Source organism: Salvelinus namaycush, chromosome 7, assembly GCF_016432855.1.
Source record: "Salvelinus namaycush isolate Seneca chromosome 7, SaNama_1.0, whole genome shotgun sequence".
In the NCBI taxonomy this organism is placed as follows: domain Eukaryota; kingdom Metazoa; phylum Chordata; class Actinopteri; order Salmoniformes; family Salmonidae; genus Salvelinus; species Salvelinus namaycush.
This window is the reverse complement of record NC_052313.1, coordinates 32,879,142-32,900,670: the sequence shown is the minus strand read 5'-3', so window position 1 is coordinate 32,900,670 and position 21,529 is coordinate 32,879,142. Positions and strand designations below refer to the sequence as shown.

The 21,529-nt window shown below is 41.6% G+C and overlaps 1 protein-coding gene across 1 annotated transcript in view; it reads right to left on the bottom strand.

The window, feature by feature from the left end:
- Nucleotides 1-21,529, bottom strand: part of LOC120050701 (cadherin-12-like) — a 116,851-nt gene that overhangs the window by 11,384 nt on the left and 83,938 nt on the right. The window contains exons 7-10 of the mRNA XM_038997272.1: nucleotides 17,886-18,022; nucleotides 13,953-14,074; nucleotides 8,767-8,884; nucleotides 7,092-7,343 (exon numbers count right to left, since the gene is read on the bottom strand). Of these exons, the coding sequence (XP_038853200.1) occupies nucleotides 7,092-7,343; nucleotides 8,767-8,884; nucleotides 13,953-14,074; nucleotides 17,886-18,022 (629 nt within the window). The remainder of the gene's footprint in view (nucleotides 1-7,091; nucleotides 7,344-8,766; nucleotides 8,885-13,952; nucleotides 14,075-17,885; nucleotides 18,023-21,529) is intronic.

The window sequence follows — 21,529 nt, the reverse complement described above, 5'->3', positions numbered from 1 at the left end:
GATGCTGGACGGGCGAGCAGGTGCGCACAGTGATCGGTTGAATAGCATGCATTTAGTTTTACTTGCGTTTAAGAGCAGTTGGAGGCCACGGAAGGAGAGTTGTATGGCATTGAAGCTCGTCTGGAGGTTAGTTAACACAGTATTCAAAGAGAGGCCAGAAGTATACAGAATGGTGTCGTCTGCGTAGAGGTGTATCAGAGAATCACCAGCAGCAAGAGCAACATCATTGATGTATACAGAGAAGAGAGTCGGCCCGTGGATTGAACCCTGTGGCACCCCTATAGAGACTGCCAGAGGTCCAGACAACAGGCCCTCCGATTTGACACACTGAACACTATCAGATAAGTAGTTGGTAAACCAGGCGAGGCAATCATTTGAGAAACCAAGGCTGTCGAGTCTGCCATGCCTTCTGGATGATAGTGGGGTGAACAGGCCGTGGTTTGGGTGGTTGATGTCCATGATCTTTTTGGCCTTCCTGTGACATTGGGTGCTGTAGATGTCCTGGAAGGGAGGTAGTTTGCCCCCGGTGATGTGTTGGGCAGACCACACTCCCCTCTGGAGAGCCCTGCGGGTGAGGGCAGTTGTCATACCAGGAGGTGATACAGCCCAACAGGATGCTCTCAATTGTGCATCTGTAAAAGTGTGTGTGGGTTTAAGGGGATAATCCAAATTTATTCAGCCTCCTGAGGTTGAAGAGGCGCTATTGCGCCTTCTTCACCACACGGTCTGTGTGGGTGGACCATTTCAGATCGTCAGTGATGTGTATGCCGAGGAACTTTAAGCTTTCCACCTTCTCCAATGCTGTCCCATCGATGTGGATGGGGGTGTGCTCCCTCTGCTGTTTCCTGAAGTCCACGATCAGCTCCTTTGTTTTGTTGACATTGAGTGAGAAGTTATTTTCCTGACACCACTCTCCCAGGGCCCTCACATCCTCGCTGTAGGCTGTCTCGTCACTGTTGTGTCGTCTGCAAACGTGATGATTGAGTTGGAGGCGTGCTTGACCACCCAGTCATAGGTGAACAGGGAATAAAAGAGGGGGCTGAGCATGCACCCTTGTGGGGCCCCTGTGTTGAGGATCAGAGAAGTGGCGGTGTTGTTTCCTACCATAGGAAGTCCAGGACCCAGTTGCACAGGGCGGGGTTCCGATCCGGGGCCCCGAGCTTAATGATGAGCTTGGAGTGTACTATGGTGTTGAATGCTAAGCTATAGTCAATGAACAGCATTCATACATAGGCATTCCTTTTGTCCAGATGGGATAGGATGGTGTGCAGTGCGATGGCGATTGCATCGTCTGTGGATCTATTGGCGCGGTAAGCAAATTGAAGTGGGTCTAGGGTGATAGGTAAGTTAGAGGTGATATAATCCTTATCTAGCCTCTTAAAGCACTTCATGATGACAGAAGTGAGTACTATGGGCGATAGTCATTTAGTTCAGTTACCTTTGCTTTTTTTGGGTACAGGAACAATGGTGATGTCCGTAAACACTCCAGCCAGCTGGTCTGAGCGTGCTCTGAGGACGCGGCTCGGGATGCCGTCTGAGCCGGCAGCCTTGTGAAGGTTAACACCCATAAATATCTTACTCACATTGGCCAAGGAGAAGGTGAGCCCACAGTCCTTGGTAGCAGGCCGAGTCGGTGGCACTGTCTTATCCTCAAAGCTGGCGAAGAAGGTGTTTAGCTCATCCGGAAGCTAGACGTCGGTATCCGCGACGTACCTGGTTTTCCTTTTGTAGTCCTTGATTGTCTGTAGACCCTGCCACATAGGTCTCATGTCTGAGTCGTTTAATTGAGACTCCACTTTGTCTATGTACTGACGTTTTACCTGTTTGATTGCCAAACGGAGGGAATAACTACACTGTTTGTATTCGGCCAAATTCCCAGTAACCTTGCCATGGTTAAATGTGGTGGTTAGCGCTTTCAGTTTTGCGAGAATGCTGCCATCTATCCATGGTTTCTGGTTAGGGTAGGTTTTAATAGCCATAGTGGGTACAACACCTCCTATACACTTCCTGATAAACTCAGTCACCGTATTCGTCGATGTAATTCTCAGAGGCTACCAAGAACATCTCCCAGTCCGCGTGATCAAAACAATCTTGAAGCATGGGTTCCAATTGATCAGACCAGCATTGAAAATCTTAGTACGGGTACTTCCTGTTTGAGTTTCTGCCTGTAGGAAGGGAGGAGCAAAATGGAATCATAATCAGATTTGCCGAAGGTAGGGCGCGGAAGGGCCTTGAAGGCATTTAGAAAAGTTGAGTAGCAGTGGTCCAATGTTTTTCCAGTGCGAGCACTACGGTCAATGTGTTGGTAAATCTTTGGTCGCGTTTTCCTCAAATTTGCTTTGTTAAAATCCCCAGCTACAATAAATGCGGCCACAGGATAGGTACTTTCCTGTTTGCATAAAGTTCAGTCAAATCAAAGTATATTTGTCACGTGCGCCGAATACATTGAAATGCTTACTTACCAATAGTGCGAAAAAAGGTGTATGTGTAGGTAAGTAAAGAAATAAAACAAAAGTAAAAAGACATTTGAAAATAAGAGTAGCAAGGCTATATACAGACACCGGGTTAGTCAGGCTTATTGAGGTAGTATGTACATGAATGTATAGTTAAAGTGACTATGCATATATCATAAACAGAGAGTAGCAGCAGCGTAAAAGAGGGTTTGGGGAGGCACAATGCAGATAGTCCGGGTAACCATTTGGTAACCTGTTCAGGAGTCTTATGGCTTGGGGGTAAAACTGTTGAGAAGCCTTTTTGTTCTAGACTTGGCACTCCGGTACCGCTTGCCATGCGGTAGTAGAGAGAACAGTCTATGACTGGGGTGGCTGGGGTCATTGACAATTTTTAGGGCCTTCCTCTGACACCGCCTGGTTTAGAGGTCCTGGATGGCAGGCAGCTTTGCCCCAGTGATGTACTGGGCTGTAAGCACTACCCTCTGAAGTGCCCTGCGGTCGAAGGCCGAGCGATTGACGTACCAGGCAGTGATGCAACCGGTCAGGATGCTCTCGATGTTGCAGCTGTAGAACCTTTTGAGGATCTCAGGACCCCTGCTAAATCTTTTTAGTTTCCTGAGGGGGAATAGGCTTTGCCGTGCCCTCTTCACGACTGTCTTGGTGTGCTTTGGACCATTCTAGTTTGTTGTTGATGTGGACACCAAGGAACTTGAAGCTCTCAACCTGTTCCTCTACAGCCCTGTCGATGAGAATGGGTGTGTGCTCGGTGCTCCTTTTCCTGTAGTCCACAATCATCTCCTTAGTCTTGGTTACGTTGAGGGATAGGTTGTTATTCTGGCACCACCTGGCCAGGTCTCTGCCCTCCTCCCTATAGGCTGTCTCGTCGTTGTAGGTGATCAGGCCTACCACTGTTGTGTCGTCTGCAAACTTAATCATGGTGTTGGAGTTGTGCCTGGCCATGCAGTCGTGGATGAACAGGGAGTACAGGAGGGAACTGAGCACGCACCACTGGGGAGCTCCAGTGTTGAGGATCAGCGTGGCAGATGTATTGCTACCTACCCTCACCACCTGGGGGCGGCCCGTCAGGAATTCCAGGATCCAGTTGCAGAGGGAGATGTTTAGTCCCAGGTTCCTTAACTTAGTGATGAGCTTTGAGGGTACTATGGTGTTGAACGCTGAGCTGTAGTCAATGAATAGCATTCTCACATAGGTGTTCCTTTTGTCCAGGTGGAAAGGGCAGTGTGGAGTGAGATAGAGATTGCATCATCTGTGGATCTGTTTGGGCGGTATATAAATTGGAGTGGGTCTAGGGTTTCTGGGATAATGGTGTTGATGTGAGCCATTACCAGCCTTTCAAAGCACTTCATGGCTACAGACGTGAGTGCTACGGGTCTGTAGTCATGTAGGCAGGTTGCCTTTGTGTTCTTGGCCACAGGGACTATGGTGGTCTGCTTGAAACATGTTGGTATTAAAGACTCATTTAGGGACTTGTTGAAAATGTCAGTGAAGACACCTGCCAGTTGGTCAGCACATGCCCGGAGCACACGTCCTGGTAATCCATCTGGCCCCACAGCCTTGTGAATATTGACCTGTTTAAAGGTCTTACTCACGTTGGCTACGGAGAGCGGGATTCCACAGTCGCCTGGAACAGCTGATGCTCTCATGCATGCCACAGTGTTGCTTGCCTCGAAGCGAGCATCGAAGTGATTTAGCTCGTCTGGTAGGCTGGTGTCACAGGTCAGCTCGCGGCTGTGCTTCCCTTTGTAGTCTGTAATAGTTTGCCCTGCTACATCCGACGAGCGTCAGAGCCGGTGTAGCATGATTCAATCTAAGCCCTGTATTGACACTTTGCCTGTTTGATGGGTCGTAGTAGGGCATTGCGGGATTTCTTGTAAGCTTCCGGGTTATAGTCCCGCACCTTAAAAGCTGCAGCTCTACCCTTTAGCTCAGTGCAAATGTTGCCTGTAATCCATCGTTTCTGGTTAGGGTATGTACGTACAGTCACTGTTGGGACGACGTCCTTGATGCACTTATTGATAAAGCCAGTGACTGATGTGGTGTATTCCTCAATGTCATCGGAAGAATCCCAGATAATGTTCCAGTCTGTAATAGTAAAACAGTCCTGTAGTTTAGCATCTGCTTCATCTGACAACTTTTTTATAGACCGAGTCACTGGTGCTTCCTGCTTTCATTTTTGCTTGTAAGCAGGAATCAGGAGGATAGAGTTGTGTTCGGATTTACCAAATCTAGGGCGAGGGAGAGCTTTGTACGAGTCTCTGTGTGTGGAGTACAGGTGATCTAGAATGTTTTTCCCTCTGGTTGCACATTTAACATGTTGATAGAGATTTGGTAGAACTGATTTTAGTTTCCCTGCATTAAAGTCTCCGGCCACTAGGAGCGCCGCCTCTGGGTGAGTGGTTTCCTGTTTGCTTATATCCTTATACAGGTCTTAGTGCCAGCATCTGTTTGTGGTGGTAAATAAACAGCCACGAAAAGTATAGCTGAGAACTCTCTCGGCAAGTAGGGTGGCCTGCAATTTATCACAATATACTCTACTTCAGGTGAGCAAAATCTAGAGACTTCCTTAGATTTCGTGCACCAGCTGTTGTTTACAAATATGCACAGACTGCCCACCCTAGTCTTACCGGAGTGTGCTGTTCTATCCTGCCGGTGCAGCGTATATCCCGCTAGCTGAATATCCATGTCGTCATTCAGCCACGATTCTGTGAAGTTTTTGATGTCAGGTTGGTAGGATATTTGTGATCGTACCTCGTCTAATTTATTGTCCAATAATTGCACGTTGGCGAGTAATGTTGACGGTAACGGCAGCTCTCCTACTCGCCTTCTGCGGGTCCTGACGAGGCATCCTTCTCTTCGTCCTCTGTACCTGCGTCGCTTCCTCTTGCGAATAACTGGGATGTCGGCCCTGCCGGGTGTTTGGAGAATATCATGTGAGTCTTGCTTGTTGTGAGTCTTGCTTGTTCCGAGGTGAGTGATCGCTGTCCTGATATCCAGAAGCTCTTTTCTGCCGTAAGATACGGTTGCAGAAACATTATGTACAAAATAAGTTACAAATAACGCAAAAAAAACACATAATAGCACAATTGGTTGGGCGCCCGTAAAACTGCTTCCATTTCTTCCGGCCCCATTATCAGATTTAGTTATTGTGTAGTTCTTTGAGGGCCGTTGTGGTTTTGGCTTGAGGGGGAAAATACCCGGCTGTGACTATAAGAATTCTCTTAGGAGGCATTTGATTGTGAGGTATTTTAGGTCGGGTGAACAAAAGAACTTGAGTTTCTGCATGTTATCACAGTCACACCATGAATAGGTAATCATGAAACATACACCCCCGTCTTTCTTCTTCTCTGAGAGTTCTTTATTCCTATCTGTGCAAAATACTAAGAACCCAGCTGGCTGTATGGATGAGGACAGTATATCCCGAGAGAGCCATGTTTCTGTAAAACAGTGTATGTTACAATCGTTGATGTCTCTCTGGAAGGAGATCCTTGCCCTGAGCTTGTCTACTTTATTATCCAGAGACTGAACGTTAGCGAGTAATATACTTGGAAGTGATGGATGGTGTGCACGCCTCCTGACAAAACGTCTACTCTGAATTCCTCTTCTCCGCTGGCAGTGCTTTGGAGTAGCCACTGGATTAATTAAATTGCCCTGGGGGGTGCGAACAAAGATTCCAATTCGTATTCCTGGTCGTAATGCTGGTGAGTTACCGTTGCTCTGATATCCGCCCATAAATTCCGGCTGTATGTAATAACACAAAAGAAAATCTAGGCTAATCATGTAAGAAATAACACAGAAAAAAAAAATACTGCAAAGTTGATTAGGAGCTAGAAGTTGAGCTGTCATATCTGTCTGTGAACATCTGTGAACTAAATAGCCAGTGTGAGCTAATCTACCGGGCAGTGGCATCAGTTTCCCTGAAAGCTAAATTATTTTTGTCACCGGCCAAGCCAACCAATACTATAGTTTTAGTAAGGCAAGCGGTTATGATTCGTCAGCTTGTAGGGGTAAGGGTTGCATTACAGCTAGGGTTAGGGCTAGCCTTCATAAGTGATGTTAATGTGGGTTTCTCTCCTGGGTTGTATGTACAGGGACATTTACCGTTCTGTTACAGTCATTACTGTAAATGACTCATCTAGTAGAATTCCTTAAGGCAAAAGACATGAATTTCACATGTGAACTTGTGTGAACTTAATGTGATAACGTGACAACATGTAATAACATGAAACTACACGTGACATGTTAGCAAATTTGAAGTGCTCCAAAAACATATGATTTCACATGTGAAATTTCATGTTAAAGCATGTGTTTTTTTGTTTTAGGGATAACGATGCACAGAAAAAGGGCTATCAGAGCCCCTGTACTATGCCCCACCAGGAGAAATTACACAGTCATAATTTAGTAGACCCTACCACAAGAGTAAATTACTCAATATTCACCCAGTAGAATGACAATACACTGACTATTGTGGTGGTTAGTCTAGTGGTTACGACACTGCTTTGTGGGTATGTTAGTGTTTTTGTGAACGTTGGTTCATGCTCTGGGTGGGCCTTACAAGGATAAACAGCATAAGACAGTCAATTCTGACTAGGAGGAGTGAATGAGGCATAAATGACTCACCTAGTAGAATGATAATGCACAGGAGGATGGCTATCAGAGCCCCTGTACTCAGCCCCACCGGGAGGAAGATGGCCTCTGCGCTGCAGGTGAGGAGTGATCCGTCTGACTCGCAGCCACACACACGGATGGTCAGGATGCCTGTGCTGCTTTGGACGGGGTAGCCGTTGTCCTGGATTACAACGGGCAGGAAGTAGATCTTCTGGGAACGCCGTCGAAAACCGCTCTGCAGAGTCACTATCCCGGCTGTGTTATCTGGGACAGAAATAAACAAAACACCCCATTGTTTAACTATGGATGAATAGTAATATAGTCTTATTAAGGATATGGTACAAAGAAACAGCTATTGTTAATAGTCTTATTTGGGATACACTAACCTATACAATGAGACAATGAACCTGTGTTTTCTTGTGCATGTGTGCCTGTTGGAAATTACATCAGAAATGATGTAAGTTGGTTCTTTTACTGCCCCGTGTCATAAACAAGGCTGACCTGACCTGACATCAGCCAGCATGTTGCCTCAGAAAACATTTAAACTGCCTACGGGACAACATGGCAGCCTTACCCCCTACAACTGAGTGCTCTGGGAAACTGTTTGGTTTTGTTCATTCAGCTAACATTGCCTGCAAAGAAGAGTAAGGGAAGCATGTACTCAGAAAGTAAGGTGGTGTTGGGGCTGGTGCTGCAGCAGGTGTGAAGTTGGTCAGAGGAATAGACCTGGACAGTGTTTCTCAGGAACGAGGCGATGTGTCAGCTTGGACCAGCCCCAGACCTGTCCACTGTGTCTAGACTGTCTGACCCCTGTCAGGATTGGTTTGTTCGTCTGACAAAGCATGGGACTTTTTCCTGACAGGGGTTCAAGGTGTCAAAAAATACTTTCAATTTTATGCACAGACTATGGGCTCTGGTCAAAAGTAGTGCACTGTAAAGGGAAAATGGTGCCATTTGGAATGCCATCTGTATTTTTTCTCTTTTCTCCTGCTTTGCTAGACTTCGCCAGTGGTGATTTGAATGCCTTGTCCCTGCATATCAGATCTCACCCCTGAATCTGGAGATTGTGTCTCTTGGCAATGTGATGGCAGGGCAAAAAGCTGTGAGACGCTGTGTCCAAAAAGTAAAACTGGATCAGAGGTTCTAGCCAGGTCTCTCTTCAAGGTTGAGAAATGCATTCGTTTCCACAGCTTCATACTGCAATAGGTCACACTCGTCTTTACCCTCCTTTGCATGTTAGTCTTCCAAGGCTGTGTTTCACAATATCCCCATTGGAAAGAGACACATTACCTTTCTGAGAATGTACTATATGACAACATCAATTCTATAGAATTGACACAACAGTAAACATTTTTCTACATTTATAATAATCACAAATCAATTATATTACACAGTTGACTCCCAATGATGGTAATGGCCATGGTTCCTGCACAAAATGTCTAGAAATATATATTATTTTGCTTGGATATGTAAAATAACACTGTATATCAGGTCCTCACAAAAACACAAGGTACTCACAAGAACACAAGTCTAAAGGTTAAAGCCTGTGACCTTCTTGCAGGTGTTATGATGGATGCACTGTATCACCTAGAGATATGTTAGATGCTGTCATCATACTTCTTCATTATCAGGACTACTTTTTCTTCCTCCCTGGCATAGTGTCAGAAACCTGGTCAAGATAACTCACTTCCAAAGTCGCGGATAGTGAAGTTCTTGTTGTTGATGTCCTTCTCTGACGGTTTGAAGGAGAACTTATGACCATTTTGAGGTAGATCCTGGTCCTTTGCACTGAAGGTTTGAATTACCTGAGAGAGAAACATTTTTTACATTAAACTGGCACACTGCCCACCCCCCCCCCCCCCCCCCTTTTTTTCTCACTCAGTTACAATCTACATGTGGATAATGTGAGTATTTTTTTCCTGGTTGGCTAGGCCAAATATGACTGAAAACAAAGCCGCTAATTAAAGGTTGACTCACAGGTGCGCTTTAAGAATATACTTATGAATATTTTTTACTAATGATGATGATGATTCATTGAAACATTCCGACAAATATTTAGGTAAATAGTTACCAACACATCAAATAATCTGTTAGCGATTGTCCTAGTTTCTGTGTATAAGAAACAGGTTTTAATTGACCTTAAATGTTCCTGAGGGAGAAATAGTAATGATTTGTTCCCGGCTGTTGTAAAAAAAATGCATTTGGAATTTTAATATACAGAGGTAGTTTTATATTTTTCTAGTTATTTTAGCATTGTTTATACACAATACACTCACACTGTTGGGACATTAGGTTATCCTTTAAGTTCTGTGACTCATAAAGTTACATTAAGGAGTTTTTTTCTACATATTTCTTTGACTGGCAACAATATTAAAAATCTACCCCTTGCAGCCTTTTCTCAGAGTGAACATACTGTATTCCCCTGACCACTCCCATGAACACACAATGAATCATAGACTCACTATGCCCCATTCAACAGAAACAATTGAAATCAAATTAAGAATTCTGTTTTTATTTATCTAAATCTTTGCAACAATAAAGCCTTGTTTTATTATCACTCTGTAATGGCCAAAACCTGGACACAAAGCGATCTATACATACGTGTGACCTGAACAGGGACATATCCGTAAGAGAAAATTAATTAAACATTGTTTCTAAATGCACATATTCTAATGATGTTGTGTTTTACTTGTCTAAGGGCAACAGGGGGTAATGGATTCCTGTCACAGTCTATCAATGCACAGGGCTATGATCTCAATGGGAGGTTGTTTAGCCTCGCCTCTCATCCTCTCTTCGCTTCTACTCGCCTCGCCTCGAAACACTCCTCTTCCCTAATCTACTCTGCTCTCCTCTGTGTGGCTTCAGTTTGGGATGATAGCCCCTTGCTTCACTAAACTCGACCCTCTTAATTTTCGAATGCATTCAAGTACATGTAATTGTGTTTTTGATAGATTTCTTATTTTCTCTCTTTCACTGAGAATACACAAACAGTGTGTTTGTCACAGTCCATTAGCTGTGAAGGAACAGAACCTTTATCCTGCATTGCCTACACCTGACATTGTCGTATGTCCTAAGGCAAACGTCTCTGTTTAAAGAAGTCATACTGTATGCCTTCTGCGTAGCCTTCCTTGCTGCTTTCAAATGGAAATATGTATATCTTGTTTTTCTCACCTGAATACATCCCTGGTTTACTGTTCAGGGGAGGTTGATATTTTGGTATTTGGTATTTTATTAGGATCCCCATTAGCTGTTATAAAAGCAGCAGCTACTCTTCCTGGGGTCCACAAAAACATGAAACATAATACAGAATGACATAATACAGAACATCGATAGACAAGAACAGCTCAGAGACAGAACTACATACATTGCTGCTGCACAGTGTGATTTGCTTCAGAATACCTGTACTGTACTGTAAGTGCTTTGTCTGTTCTTTGGCAGGCAATTTGAGGGGGGATAATCATCAAAGGGTATGATGTCTCTTACAAAAGAAGACCAACCTTCTTTTCTCTTACAAAAGAAGGTTGGTGAGTAACAGCGGTTACTCACCAACCAGCTGTGAGTAACCGCTGTTAAATCTTGCTGTTAAAAGTACTAGTATGGAAAGCATGGAGTGGAACATATATTATTCTCTGAGGGAGAAGAAAGGCTACGTAAAGTTAAGTGTACATCTTGGCGATGGTTAATACTAGAGTTCCTGAAAATAGTTAGATCTAATGTTATAGGGTTGAGGTCAAGATTAGAAGTGGTGAAAAAAAGAGGTAATCACCAGCTCTGAAAAATGTGTAACTAATATATCATTAAAATAAAGGTTCATTGAGCAAGGCATAACCCACTCTGCACACCACATAATTTAAATGTGGATAATTGGGTAATATTTGGTTGAGACGTTGATCAATGAAATTATAACCTAATTATCACCCACTCAAAAAGTTTGTTTAATTTCCAATGTGTAATCACAATGCTTTCAGCCATCTAAAAGCACCACCAAAATCCAATTAAAAATGTCAGATTTCTGGTTTAGTTGTCACCCAAATGTATATCGCTGTTCTTTCAAACATTTAAAAGCACAGCAAAGTTCAAATGGGAACACAATTTCAAATACTGTATGTTATCACTGTGCTTCATCTAATAGTGGAACCAAATTACCTTGATTGCAGTTCAGAAAACATTGAAAGTACGTGGTGCAAGTGATCAATGCCGTTTGAGATTCTGCACAGATTATTACTGCAAATGTGAAGATCTACACAGACCTGCGACGACCTATGCATGCTATCTCAAATATGCACACTTTATATGATTAGCTACATATGACGAAATGTATAATTACAGTAACCTCAAAATGTGGCCATGGATGTGTTACTCATTTTAAGGTTGAATGTTACATTAGTTTGTAAAATAGCCTTAACTTTAAGCTGTTTACTGTGTTACAATAGCAATTAGGGGTTCAAGCAGCGAAGCTGCGTGAAACCCGAATGTACTTGTTAACATTGCTTTTTAGGGATTCCAGGATAGCATCTCAAGAAACATGGCCGCTACTGACCAATAAACATTGACGTGGGCGTGGTCTTGGTCATAAATACATAAAACTCTGACACGGATATTTGTATTGTAACAAAACTTGATAAACATGTACCAAACAAGACTCAACATATCTATGCACATTCAGATTGACCATACTGCGGTGCTATAACAAGCCATGTTTATATCTCCTGATCTGTTAGACTCAGAATAATGAAATTTTGCACATATGCTCAGGGATATGTGTTTAGCTGACCTGTAAAGTATGGTCACATGGCACTGCTTGACAGGAAAACACAATGCAAGCTTGTGCAAGCTTATTTGGCTCATAGTTGTCATATTGTGTTTTAAAATGTGCATCTATAGATGCTATATACTACATTTGGTGACGATCTGTCCAGTGGTTCTGTTTTAAAGTAGCCAACATCATGACATGTTTTCCAAAATACAATAAATGAGTATTGCATGATCTGTATGATTTTGAGTTCTGCTAATTGGTAATCATGGTAAGGAATGCGTAAGTAGCTTATCCTAGGGCAATGTTTCTAATTTGTCCTGATGGTGTCAAAGTGGGTCCACAGCTTGAACCCCGGCAATGCTGCTTGCAGCTATATTATTGAATTGTGTTTGGTTAACAACTCAACGAAGTAGAAACATTTAAAGGAGATGTATCTACTGCTTGGATAGTACCAGCTGAGCCACTGGCTTAATCCCGTTCTGTAAACTTGTATTTTTGGTTGAGTTGGAGACATGAATCCAACATATAATTTGTTAACTTGTCGACAAGTTAATAGGCTATTTAGTGTAATTCAAAAATGATATATAATTGTGTTTGGTTGTCAATGCAGCAAAATATCAACATTTGAAGGAAATGTGTCTTCTGTGTTGATAGCCTGCTTTATTTCCAGTTTGTACAAATTAATAATTGATATGTTGGATTCATGTCTCCATCTCAACCAAAAATATAAGTTAAAGAGTAAGACTAAATCAAATCAAACTTTAAATGTATTAAAAGTAATATGATTTAGTCCTATTCTTTAACTTCGATTTGGTTGAAATGGAGACTTGAATCCAACATTTCAATTATTAATTTGTAGAAAAACTGGAATTATAGCCAGTGGCACAGATGGAACTATCCAAGCAGAAGATACATCTCCTGCAAATGTTGATATTTGGTTGCGTTGACAACCAAACACAATTCAATATCACTAAATATCATTACATTTGAAATCAACCAGAGCTTGAAACCCTAGGCCTATTGTATTATCTATTTTTAGGTTCAGGTTGAATTGAAGTAATAGCTGTTGATGACATTGTTAATGCTTTAGTATTTAGACCAATATCATTGATTATACATGAGTGATTAAGTATGGTCACATGGAATTTGCTCTGTTAAACCTACCTTTTGGAATGACTTCAATAGCAATAGTGAATCTATTTAGTTTTGAAGTGATCTCTCAACAATCCTTCTCACTATAGCACATTGGTAATAGTCAGTGATATCCTAGCTAAGCCGGGCTTGGTTAAATCCCTGGATGGGAGACCAAAGGGTAACTGTAGATATATCAATTCTCCAGTAGAAGGTGCTGCCCAGCCTATTGTTATTTTTCTAATAGTGGATATAATGTTAAAGATCTGATGATGTTCTAAAGGTACAAATGACAAGGTGTTTCTATATTGAAATTTAGTTACCATGTTGACATGATACTGTGGTTGAAATGTTACCCTCAAAACACAGTTCAGGTTGTCTTTATTGAAATCCATATGTAATATCTAAGTAGATTCCACATCACAATTTGTTGACAAATGACTTTGAAACAACATTGATTCAACCAGTTTGTACCCGGTGGGAAGTAAGGATAATGCATCTTTAGTGTGTGACGGAAAAGTCTTTCTAGCTATTTGGTAAATCCCCAAAGGAGCTCTGTCGGCACACTAACTGCATGTAGATGTTTGCTAATATGCTAATTTGTAGGCACGGGTGGTTTACAATGTGCACATGCAGAGACTCCCCTGCATCCAAATAAATCATCTGAATGTACACTTGCTTGCTGATGAACAAAGCACTCCCAACCCCTCGATTAGCTGAAATAAAGCAGATGGTTTTAGCATTATGCAAAACTCTGATACAATGATACCAGTGATATGCATGGCAATGAGCTTTTGTTTTATATGATTTATTTAGTTTTAAATAAACATTTTAAAGCATATTGCACACAGCGGAATATTCATTTTTAATGGTTCTTTGTAACCACTATAGGCCCTGGTCGAAGGTAGTGCAGTACATAGGAAATATGGTGACATTTTGGACATAGCCTTTGGGACTCATATACACACACACACACACTCACTTACCTGGCCTACTTTGGCATTTTCACACACAAAGCTCTCGTAAGGGATGGCTAGTTCAGGGGCAAATTCATTGACATCCAGTACATGAATGGTGACAGCCACTCTACTGGTCAGCACTGGGCTATCTGAGGAGTAAAATCACAAACAACAATGAGCATAACAATTACAAATGCTTCTAGTTAATGCGTTTCATTGTGCTTACCTATGGGTTAGTTAGTGTAAGAAGAGGGAAAACAGAGTGTTAGATTATACAGTTCCCTATTGATTATACAACCCTGACATCATGTGGTTGTCTAATGCACTGCAGTCTTAGGATTCTCAGATGCCTGATGTATTCCTCAAAAGTGTCCATGTATTGGAGAATAAATACAAAGTCAATACCTTAAAATAAATATGTTCTTTCAGTATTTTAAAAACAGAAGACTATATTCCATGAACAATAAACACAGTATGATTGATCGATTATAGCTATACTTGGTTCTACCCATTAGTTGTGTACAGATTGTGCAAACCATTCTCCCTCAGACTTCTGCTATGGGCTCCAGCTTAAACTGCTGTTGAAATGCAAGTCACATATTAATGACATTGTCAAAGCTCCCTAGAGGAGCAGTTACCGGAATCTCTGCTTTTGAAACAATATTTCTATACAGCTATGGCACAAGGGGGAAATGTCTTCTTTGTATTCAGAGGCAGAAGTGAAGGTAAACTTTATGGATTTGAAGTGGGGGGGGATAGGCTATGCTTTGCAGTGCAGGCTTATAGGGAAGGGAGTGGTGGATGGCCCTCCTCCCCTCCACAGGGGAATTGAAGATGCAGCTAGGGCTCAGCCAGAGACCTGTGTGCGACCTTGATGGAAAAAGCAATCTTCCTCACAGAAAAAAAATGACACTGAGTACGGGATTTGCTGCTTTCCGCACTGATCGCCACCACTAACGCTGATACTCCTCTGGCAGAAATGTTGGACATTGCGCATCTGTCTCTATCTCTATACCTCTCCCTCCCTGTGATATTTTATCTGAAGGTCCTCTGGTTTTCTCTTGGCCCTCTGACGCAGAACAATGAGCAACTATTTTCTATGAAAGGTGCATTGTATCCTTTCAGGAAGCAATACTTGTAGACCTATTGTATTATAGACTGTGTTTATAATCAAATAGAGGTCACTAAATGGTATTTCTATCATTCATGGAACTGCAAGGCAAACCTCAACCTATCCAATGATTTATATACACTAGATGTTGTGTAGGGGGCACTGTGTTGAAGCCACTGCGCCTCCATCTTGGTTCTCCCCCACCAGTGTAAAAAATATTGTGGAAGCTATAGAAATGCAGTTATTTATGTATACATTAGTTTTTAGCACATTCCATTATATTATGTCAGATAAACATAAAACATATACAAATATTTTCCTTTAACCTCTACGGGATCGGTGTCCTGGGATGCCAAGAGCGTGCAAAGCTGTCATCAAGGCAAAGTGTAACTACTTTGAAGGATCTCAAATTTAAAATATATTAGGATTTGTTTAACACTGTTTTGGTTACTACATGATTCCATATGTGTTAATTCATAGTTTTATGTTTTCACTATTATTCTACAATGTAGAAAATAGTAAAATAAAGAAAAACCCTTGAATGAGTAGGTGTGTCTAAACTTTTGACTGGTACTGTAATAATTTGTTATCACTGTGAGCCCCTTATGCATGTTTGGCCTCCAATCCGATTTTAATCCACATAGTGGGAACATAACAAAACATAGCACACAGACAGACACACATCTAAGAAGAATCACACAGGGCCCATACCGGCCATTACAGGAGCCACTGTAAAACGCTCTGTCAGGCTCTAAGGTCTCACAACTGATCTAAAGTCAAAAGTTTGGAGATACAAAACTGTAGTCCCAGAGAGAGCCCAGGTTTATCTATATTGGACGCCAAGTGTCCAGGCATTCTATAGCATCCAACACTGTTACGTTTCCTATAAACACTGGACACAAGTGTATTCCGCTCACAAGTAAACGGCCTCTCTAGGAATTTAGGCCCTCAGAGGGGAAAGCTAGGTGGATGTAGGTGTGTTAGTGAGGGGAATAAAGGCGCCTGAATCTTCCCAGCTGAAACAGTTCGGAAAAGTGATGCTTTTGTTCGTTTTGGACGTTGTTCGGGCAGACCATTTAAAAAAAAATCAAGGACAGCCGAAGTTCAAGAGCCGAAGTCTACGCCCCTTTGTCCATGATTGGTCAACTGTAGGGGTAGGCAAGTTTCTTCTTCTCGATTCAGCCTGCAACTCAGTGTGCATTTAAGATTATGAACGACAACTTCAAGCATTGATTGACGAGGAGGTACAGAAGTACCTGCACCTCTACAATTCTAGCCATGCATTATATAAAGACCAGCATGCCAATTCATGGAGGGAGATTGTGGAGACGCTGGGGTCCGACCCAAATACTTGTTCACAAACGTTGATGCATCTTCCATGGCTTGTTCGGCACGTGAAGCATGGGAAGACTGAAAGCAACATGCCGACTACACCAGGTATGTTGGTGTATTTTGAGTCTGACAGGCGAACGGGGAAAGAAGGATGGAGGAATGTGAGAGGTATGTGTGCAAAAAGGTGATCCAATGAGCCCCAATCGCTGATTCACATGTTGAGTATGATGGCTGAGCCCCCATCACCCCCACATCCCCCCACCCATATCAGTCCATCCATCCACCTCTCCATCACTCCACCCCCCCCCCCCCCCACCACTCCATCCCTCCGTCCCTCCATTACCCCAATGACTCCAGAAACATAAATTAGAATTTCATGCCAGTTTTTAAGGCGATAAAAGCAGCTCACTTTAATGGCCCTTATTTCACAGTCCGTTCTAAAGAATATACAGCGTGGGTAATTTTGATTGAGCACCAGCCTGCCTACCAGATAATGACTTTGATGGCTCTTAGCAGATTTGATGACTTGATGACGATGGATTTGCTTATTTATCTGGAAATTTGCTCCACTTTTCTAAATAAAAATATATAATTAGTCTGATGGCAGGTCTTAAATTCACAGTGAGTGTAAATTAACTCTTAAATCAACACTGCAGGGCTCTCCATCATTAATATATATACCTCTTTTTTTGTGACGTGACTGAAAACATAGACTTTCTTCATCATTGTCAACATAAGATCATTCAAGCAAGAACATTTTGATCTTAAAGACATGCTCTGGAACTTCTTTTTTTTTTACCTCCCGCTTTGGGCTGGATGTGTCAATGTGTAGTTCATTTATGCCAAATCTATTAGAAGAATTGATGTTTTACCTCAATAAGCCACGACATCCCTAGTTTAAAAGAGCATGTTTTCGGGAAGCTTTACGGCACCATTTTCCCTCCATTTCCCCCCACGTGGGCCAGCCCCCTAGCAATTACCCAAGCAATTTGAGTTCTAGCCAATGATCTTCAGCCCCTCGCTAGTTGAGTGACATCTAGCAAGATGCATACATATGTGCACATATCTGCACATACAGTATGTGACATAGTACGCAATTTGCTGGTGACCATTTTTGGCTCGTGAGCTCTACTTTCACATCTACTGGCTAAGAAATATACAAAAGTACCAGAGAATCTATTTAAAATATAATGAAAAAGAAACCTTGAAATGGAAGGCAGTTAAAACATATTTTAAGGTAGAGCATGAAAAGGTAGAGAGGGTAAAGAATGAAGAGACAGACAGAGAGAGAGTTTCAGAGACAGTTAAGGTGGGTACGGCCAGAGGAAACAATGTCCTGATAAAATAAGCTCCGGGGGAGTATTCATGCTTTACGGTTGCCAATAAACGACTCAAACAAAATGAGATTGACTATTGACTTGATTAAAACCACCTTAAATCTGTCACACAGATTTCAAAAGACAAAGGCGACAGTGATACCTGCATGAATCGTGATCTATCTGTTGTCACATACTTACTAAGTTTGGTGGCCACAATGGTGATATTGTGCTGGGCGATATGTTCCCTGTCCAGTAGTTCGTTTGTGGAAATCGTTCCCTCCACTGGATCAATGTCAAAGTAGCTGTCCAGGTCACTCTTCCAGTCGATGGAATACCTAATAAAACATTTGGTAAATTAGGCAATTTCCCACACAAGAGGGTAGCAAGGAATTGATTTCCCCCATGGATAAATGTATAGAGTTAGGTGTAATGTATTCAGCCAGGGGTTGCATCCCAAACTGCACCATATTCCCTATGAATCCCTATGGGCCCTGGTCAAATGTAATGCACTATATAAGGAATAGGGTTCCATTTGAGACGCAGTGAGGTAATATTTATTACTCATACACTGAGGGCATTTCCACAGAATGGGCTGTGGTAAGCAGCATACATCACAATTGAGTAACGGTGGCGCATGTGTCTTGGTTATGCTGACTAAATATTTTTTTAGAGTGACACAAATGGAGTCAACAACATGCACAGTCTTTTAAAGAAACATTGCTCTAGACATGTACTTTCAATAAGAGTTAAGGACCACTGAAAGCAGCATCATCATTAAGATGTAGGCCACACAACGTTCCTACAAAGATGCAAGCTGATCAACGTATCGTTTTCAAACCAAAGAGGCATTTGTTGATTACTAAAGAGGCTTTTTTGTTAGTTATCGAAGAGGCATTTGTTCATTCCTAAAGAGGCATTTGTTATTGATGTTGCTGCATGGCAAAATTGATATGTTCAGCCAATGGTTTGTCTTCCGGTTATTGCAACGTGGTCGACTTGGGCCTAAACAATGTCTTTCTCTAATATTATTTCTGTAAACTTGGTACTCTTTGTATGGCGCTATACTGTGGTTAGTAATGTTATATATTGGTAGCACAGCTCTCCAACAGCTTGTAAAAAGGCAGTTTGGCCTGATTTTTCATGATATCTGTTTCTCATCATGTCTGATACGTGTGGAACCAGTTCTAACCAGATAACATGTTTCATGTTTTATAGTCAAACATCCAATTATCCTAGCCCTCTCTTTAACCCTGTTTAGTTGAAGGCCTTGAAGTAGACTCGATCTAGCCAGAACCACTCAGTGTTAGGCCTACTTTCTTTGATGAATATTACACTAGAACTCTGATCACTGGTTCAAAGGGAAGAATGCTTGTAAATGTATCCTTAGGGCATGACCATATTTTTCTAGTTGAATCTCAACCTGTCTATTTTTTTAAAACAATCTCCCTTTTGAAATGGTACTTTTGAGATATTCTTTGTAATTGTTAGTGTGCAAATATGGCATGACTTCAAAAGGAATATATATCATGTTTCCAAAAGATACCACCAGTCTTGAATTTGATATGAATTTAATATTGCATTTTACAAGAAAAATATGCTATGGAAAAATGCTAATAATCTATTGTTTTTATTTTTGATTTAACCTTTATTTAACTATTTATTATGATTTTTTATTCGTTTTTAACTTTAGTTTATTTGGTAAATATTTTCTTAACTCTTCTTGAACTGCACTGTTGGTTAAGGGCTTGTAAGTAAGCATTTCACGGTAGGGTCTGCACGTGTTGTATTTGGCACATGTGACGAATAAAGTTTGATTTGATTTGAACTAGGCAAGTCAGTTAAGAACAAAATCTTATTTTACAATGACAGCCTACCTCGGCCAAACTCTCTCCTAACACATACGACACTGGGCCAATTGTGCGCCACCTTATGGGACTCCCGATCACCGCCGGTTGTGATACAGCCCGGGATCAAACCAGGGTCTGTAGTGACACCTCTAGCACTGAGATTGAGAGCCGTAGACCGCTGCGCCACTCGGGAGCCATTATCCTCTAGTCCCATTTTAATAAAGAAAACCTTATCAATAAAAAACACGCCAACAGCTTTCATAAATACTTCATTGTGAGTATCTAACATAAGTTTGTAGTCAGTCAATGGAACGACTGAGTGAACAAAAATAAGCAAAGCTGACAATTTCACTGCAATGAAAAGCCACTGATAGACTCCAGTGTGTCAGTCTACTTTTCAGCACCTGGACAGCTCAACTCACTACTGAGCACCTTAGACAGCTCTAGACACTGTTCAGGACCATGGATAGCACATTTTATAGTTCAGCATCACACTGGTGAGTGATATAGCACTGAATTCAGCACGTCTATGCAGTGTTCACTGTGAACTGCAAAACTTTCTCTGTTCAACCCATTGGCATTGATGTACGTCCTGAGCCTCAAACTAGAGCAGTTTGAAGGACAAAGATTCACCACACCTACTCTTCTACTCTTTCAAATGCAATGTAATACAATGTATTTTCTGGCTCTCTTTTCTCAGACTTCTCAGAAAGAGAACTCAAAAGAGAACTCACATTTGCCAATCATGGCAATGGAACATGTTTCCTTTCAATATTTCTCATAAATATGAATAGGCTGTGCAGAAGCTTGCACATAAACTGAACACAACAATCTAAAATAATGTGGACAGTACAGTCAAGTATTTGTGTTGTGAATGGCACACACTTATGCTCTACTCCACAGCACAAACTAATGTTCGCCTCTATCAAGCCACTATTGAGAAAGCCTTGAAGGTCTTTCTTGTGATAGAGTATGATGGAGGAGGCTGAGAGTTTACAGCCAAGGTGGGGGCACTGGATGCTGCATCACTTCCTTTCACAATACTTTCAGATGTCCGTGATCTCTGGTCATGTCAGAAAAGGTTGCACAAATCCCTCAGAGTCATCTGAACTTTCAGTTGATGGTTGGAGTAATTGTAAAATGCAGTTTTCATGCTTGCGCTTCCCTTCAGTTAAAGATAACTTGGTGATGCACCATTGAATAGTGGGAGTTTGTGGAGGCAAAACTCTAAAAGTGTGATTCGCTATGCATGAAAAGTCATTGGTACTCTTGTTTTTAACTATGAGTTATTTTCTGACTGCATGAAAATGAACAATGTCAACTTTGGAGTTTCTGAATAATTAAACACACTCAAGACAAAGTGAAAAATCAAACAACTGAGAGCAAAGGCTTTTTGTTCTACAAATCTCTACCTCGCCCATTCTATTGTATTTTACGAGATTAAATATTCATATTAAAACAAATACTTTCTTGGATGCAACAGGCTATTTTTTGCCATTTGTGTCTTGTGCAACCACTGAATAGTACATCCTTGAAAATCCTCATTGTAGAACTAAAAGCAATCTGTCTGAACAGAAATAGACTCCAAAGCAAAATACCCCTCATACATTTTTTAACAATGCACTCTGTTTCCATCTGTGCACGAGACACTCAATTGTCTTCTACTGTACTCTCTGTGCTAAGATTTTAATTGAAATGCTATTTGCAAAAAACAGAGCGAGAGAGAGCTAGAGAGTGTTTGGGCTCAGGGTTGGGGAGTATCATTACATGTATCCTGTTATATGTATCTGATAAAAAAAAAAAGATTTTTAAAAGTCCCTGTAATCCTAATCCTTTTCAATGAAATTCAAAGCAGCATTGAAAAAAGGCACAAGTTTTGTTTTCCGCCTGAAGGAATATGACCACAAGTCAGAGACACACCAAATGCATTTGATGGATCACAGGAAAAGATCAGGAATAGGCTTTTGTAAGCTACAGTCCAAGCCATGTCTTTCA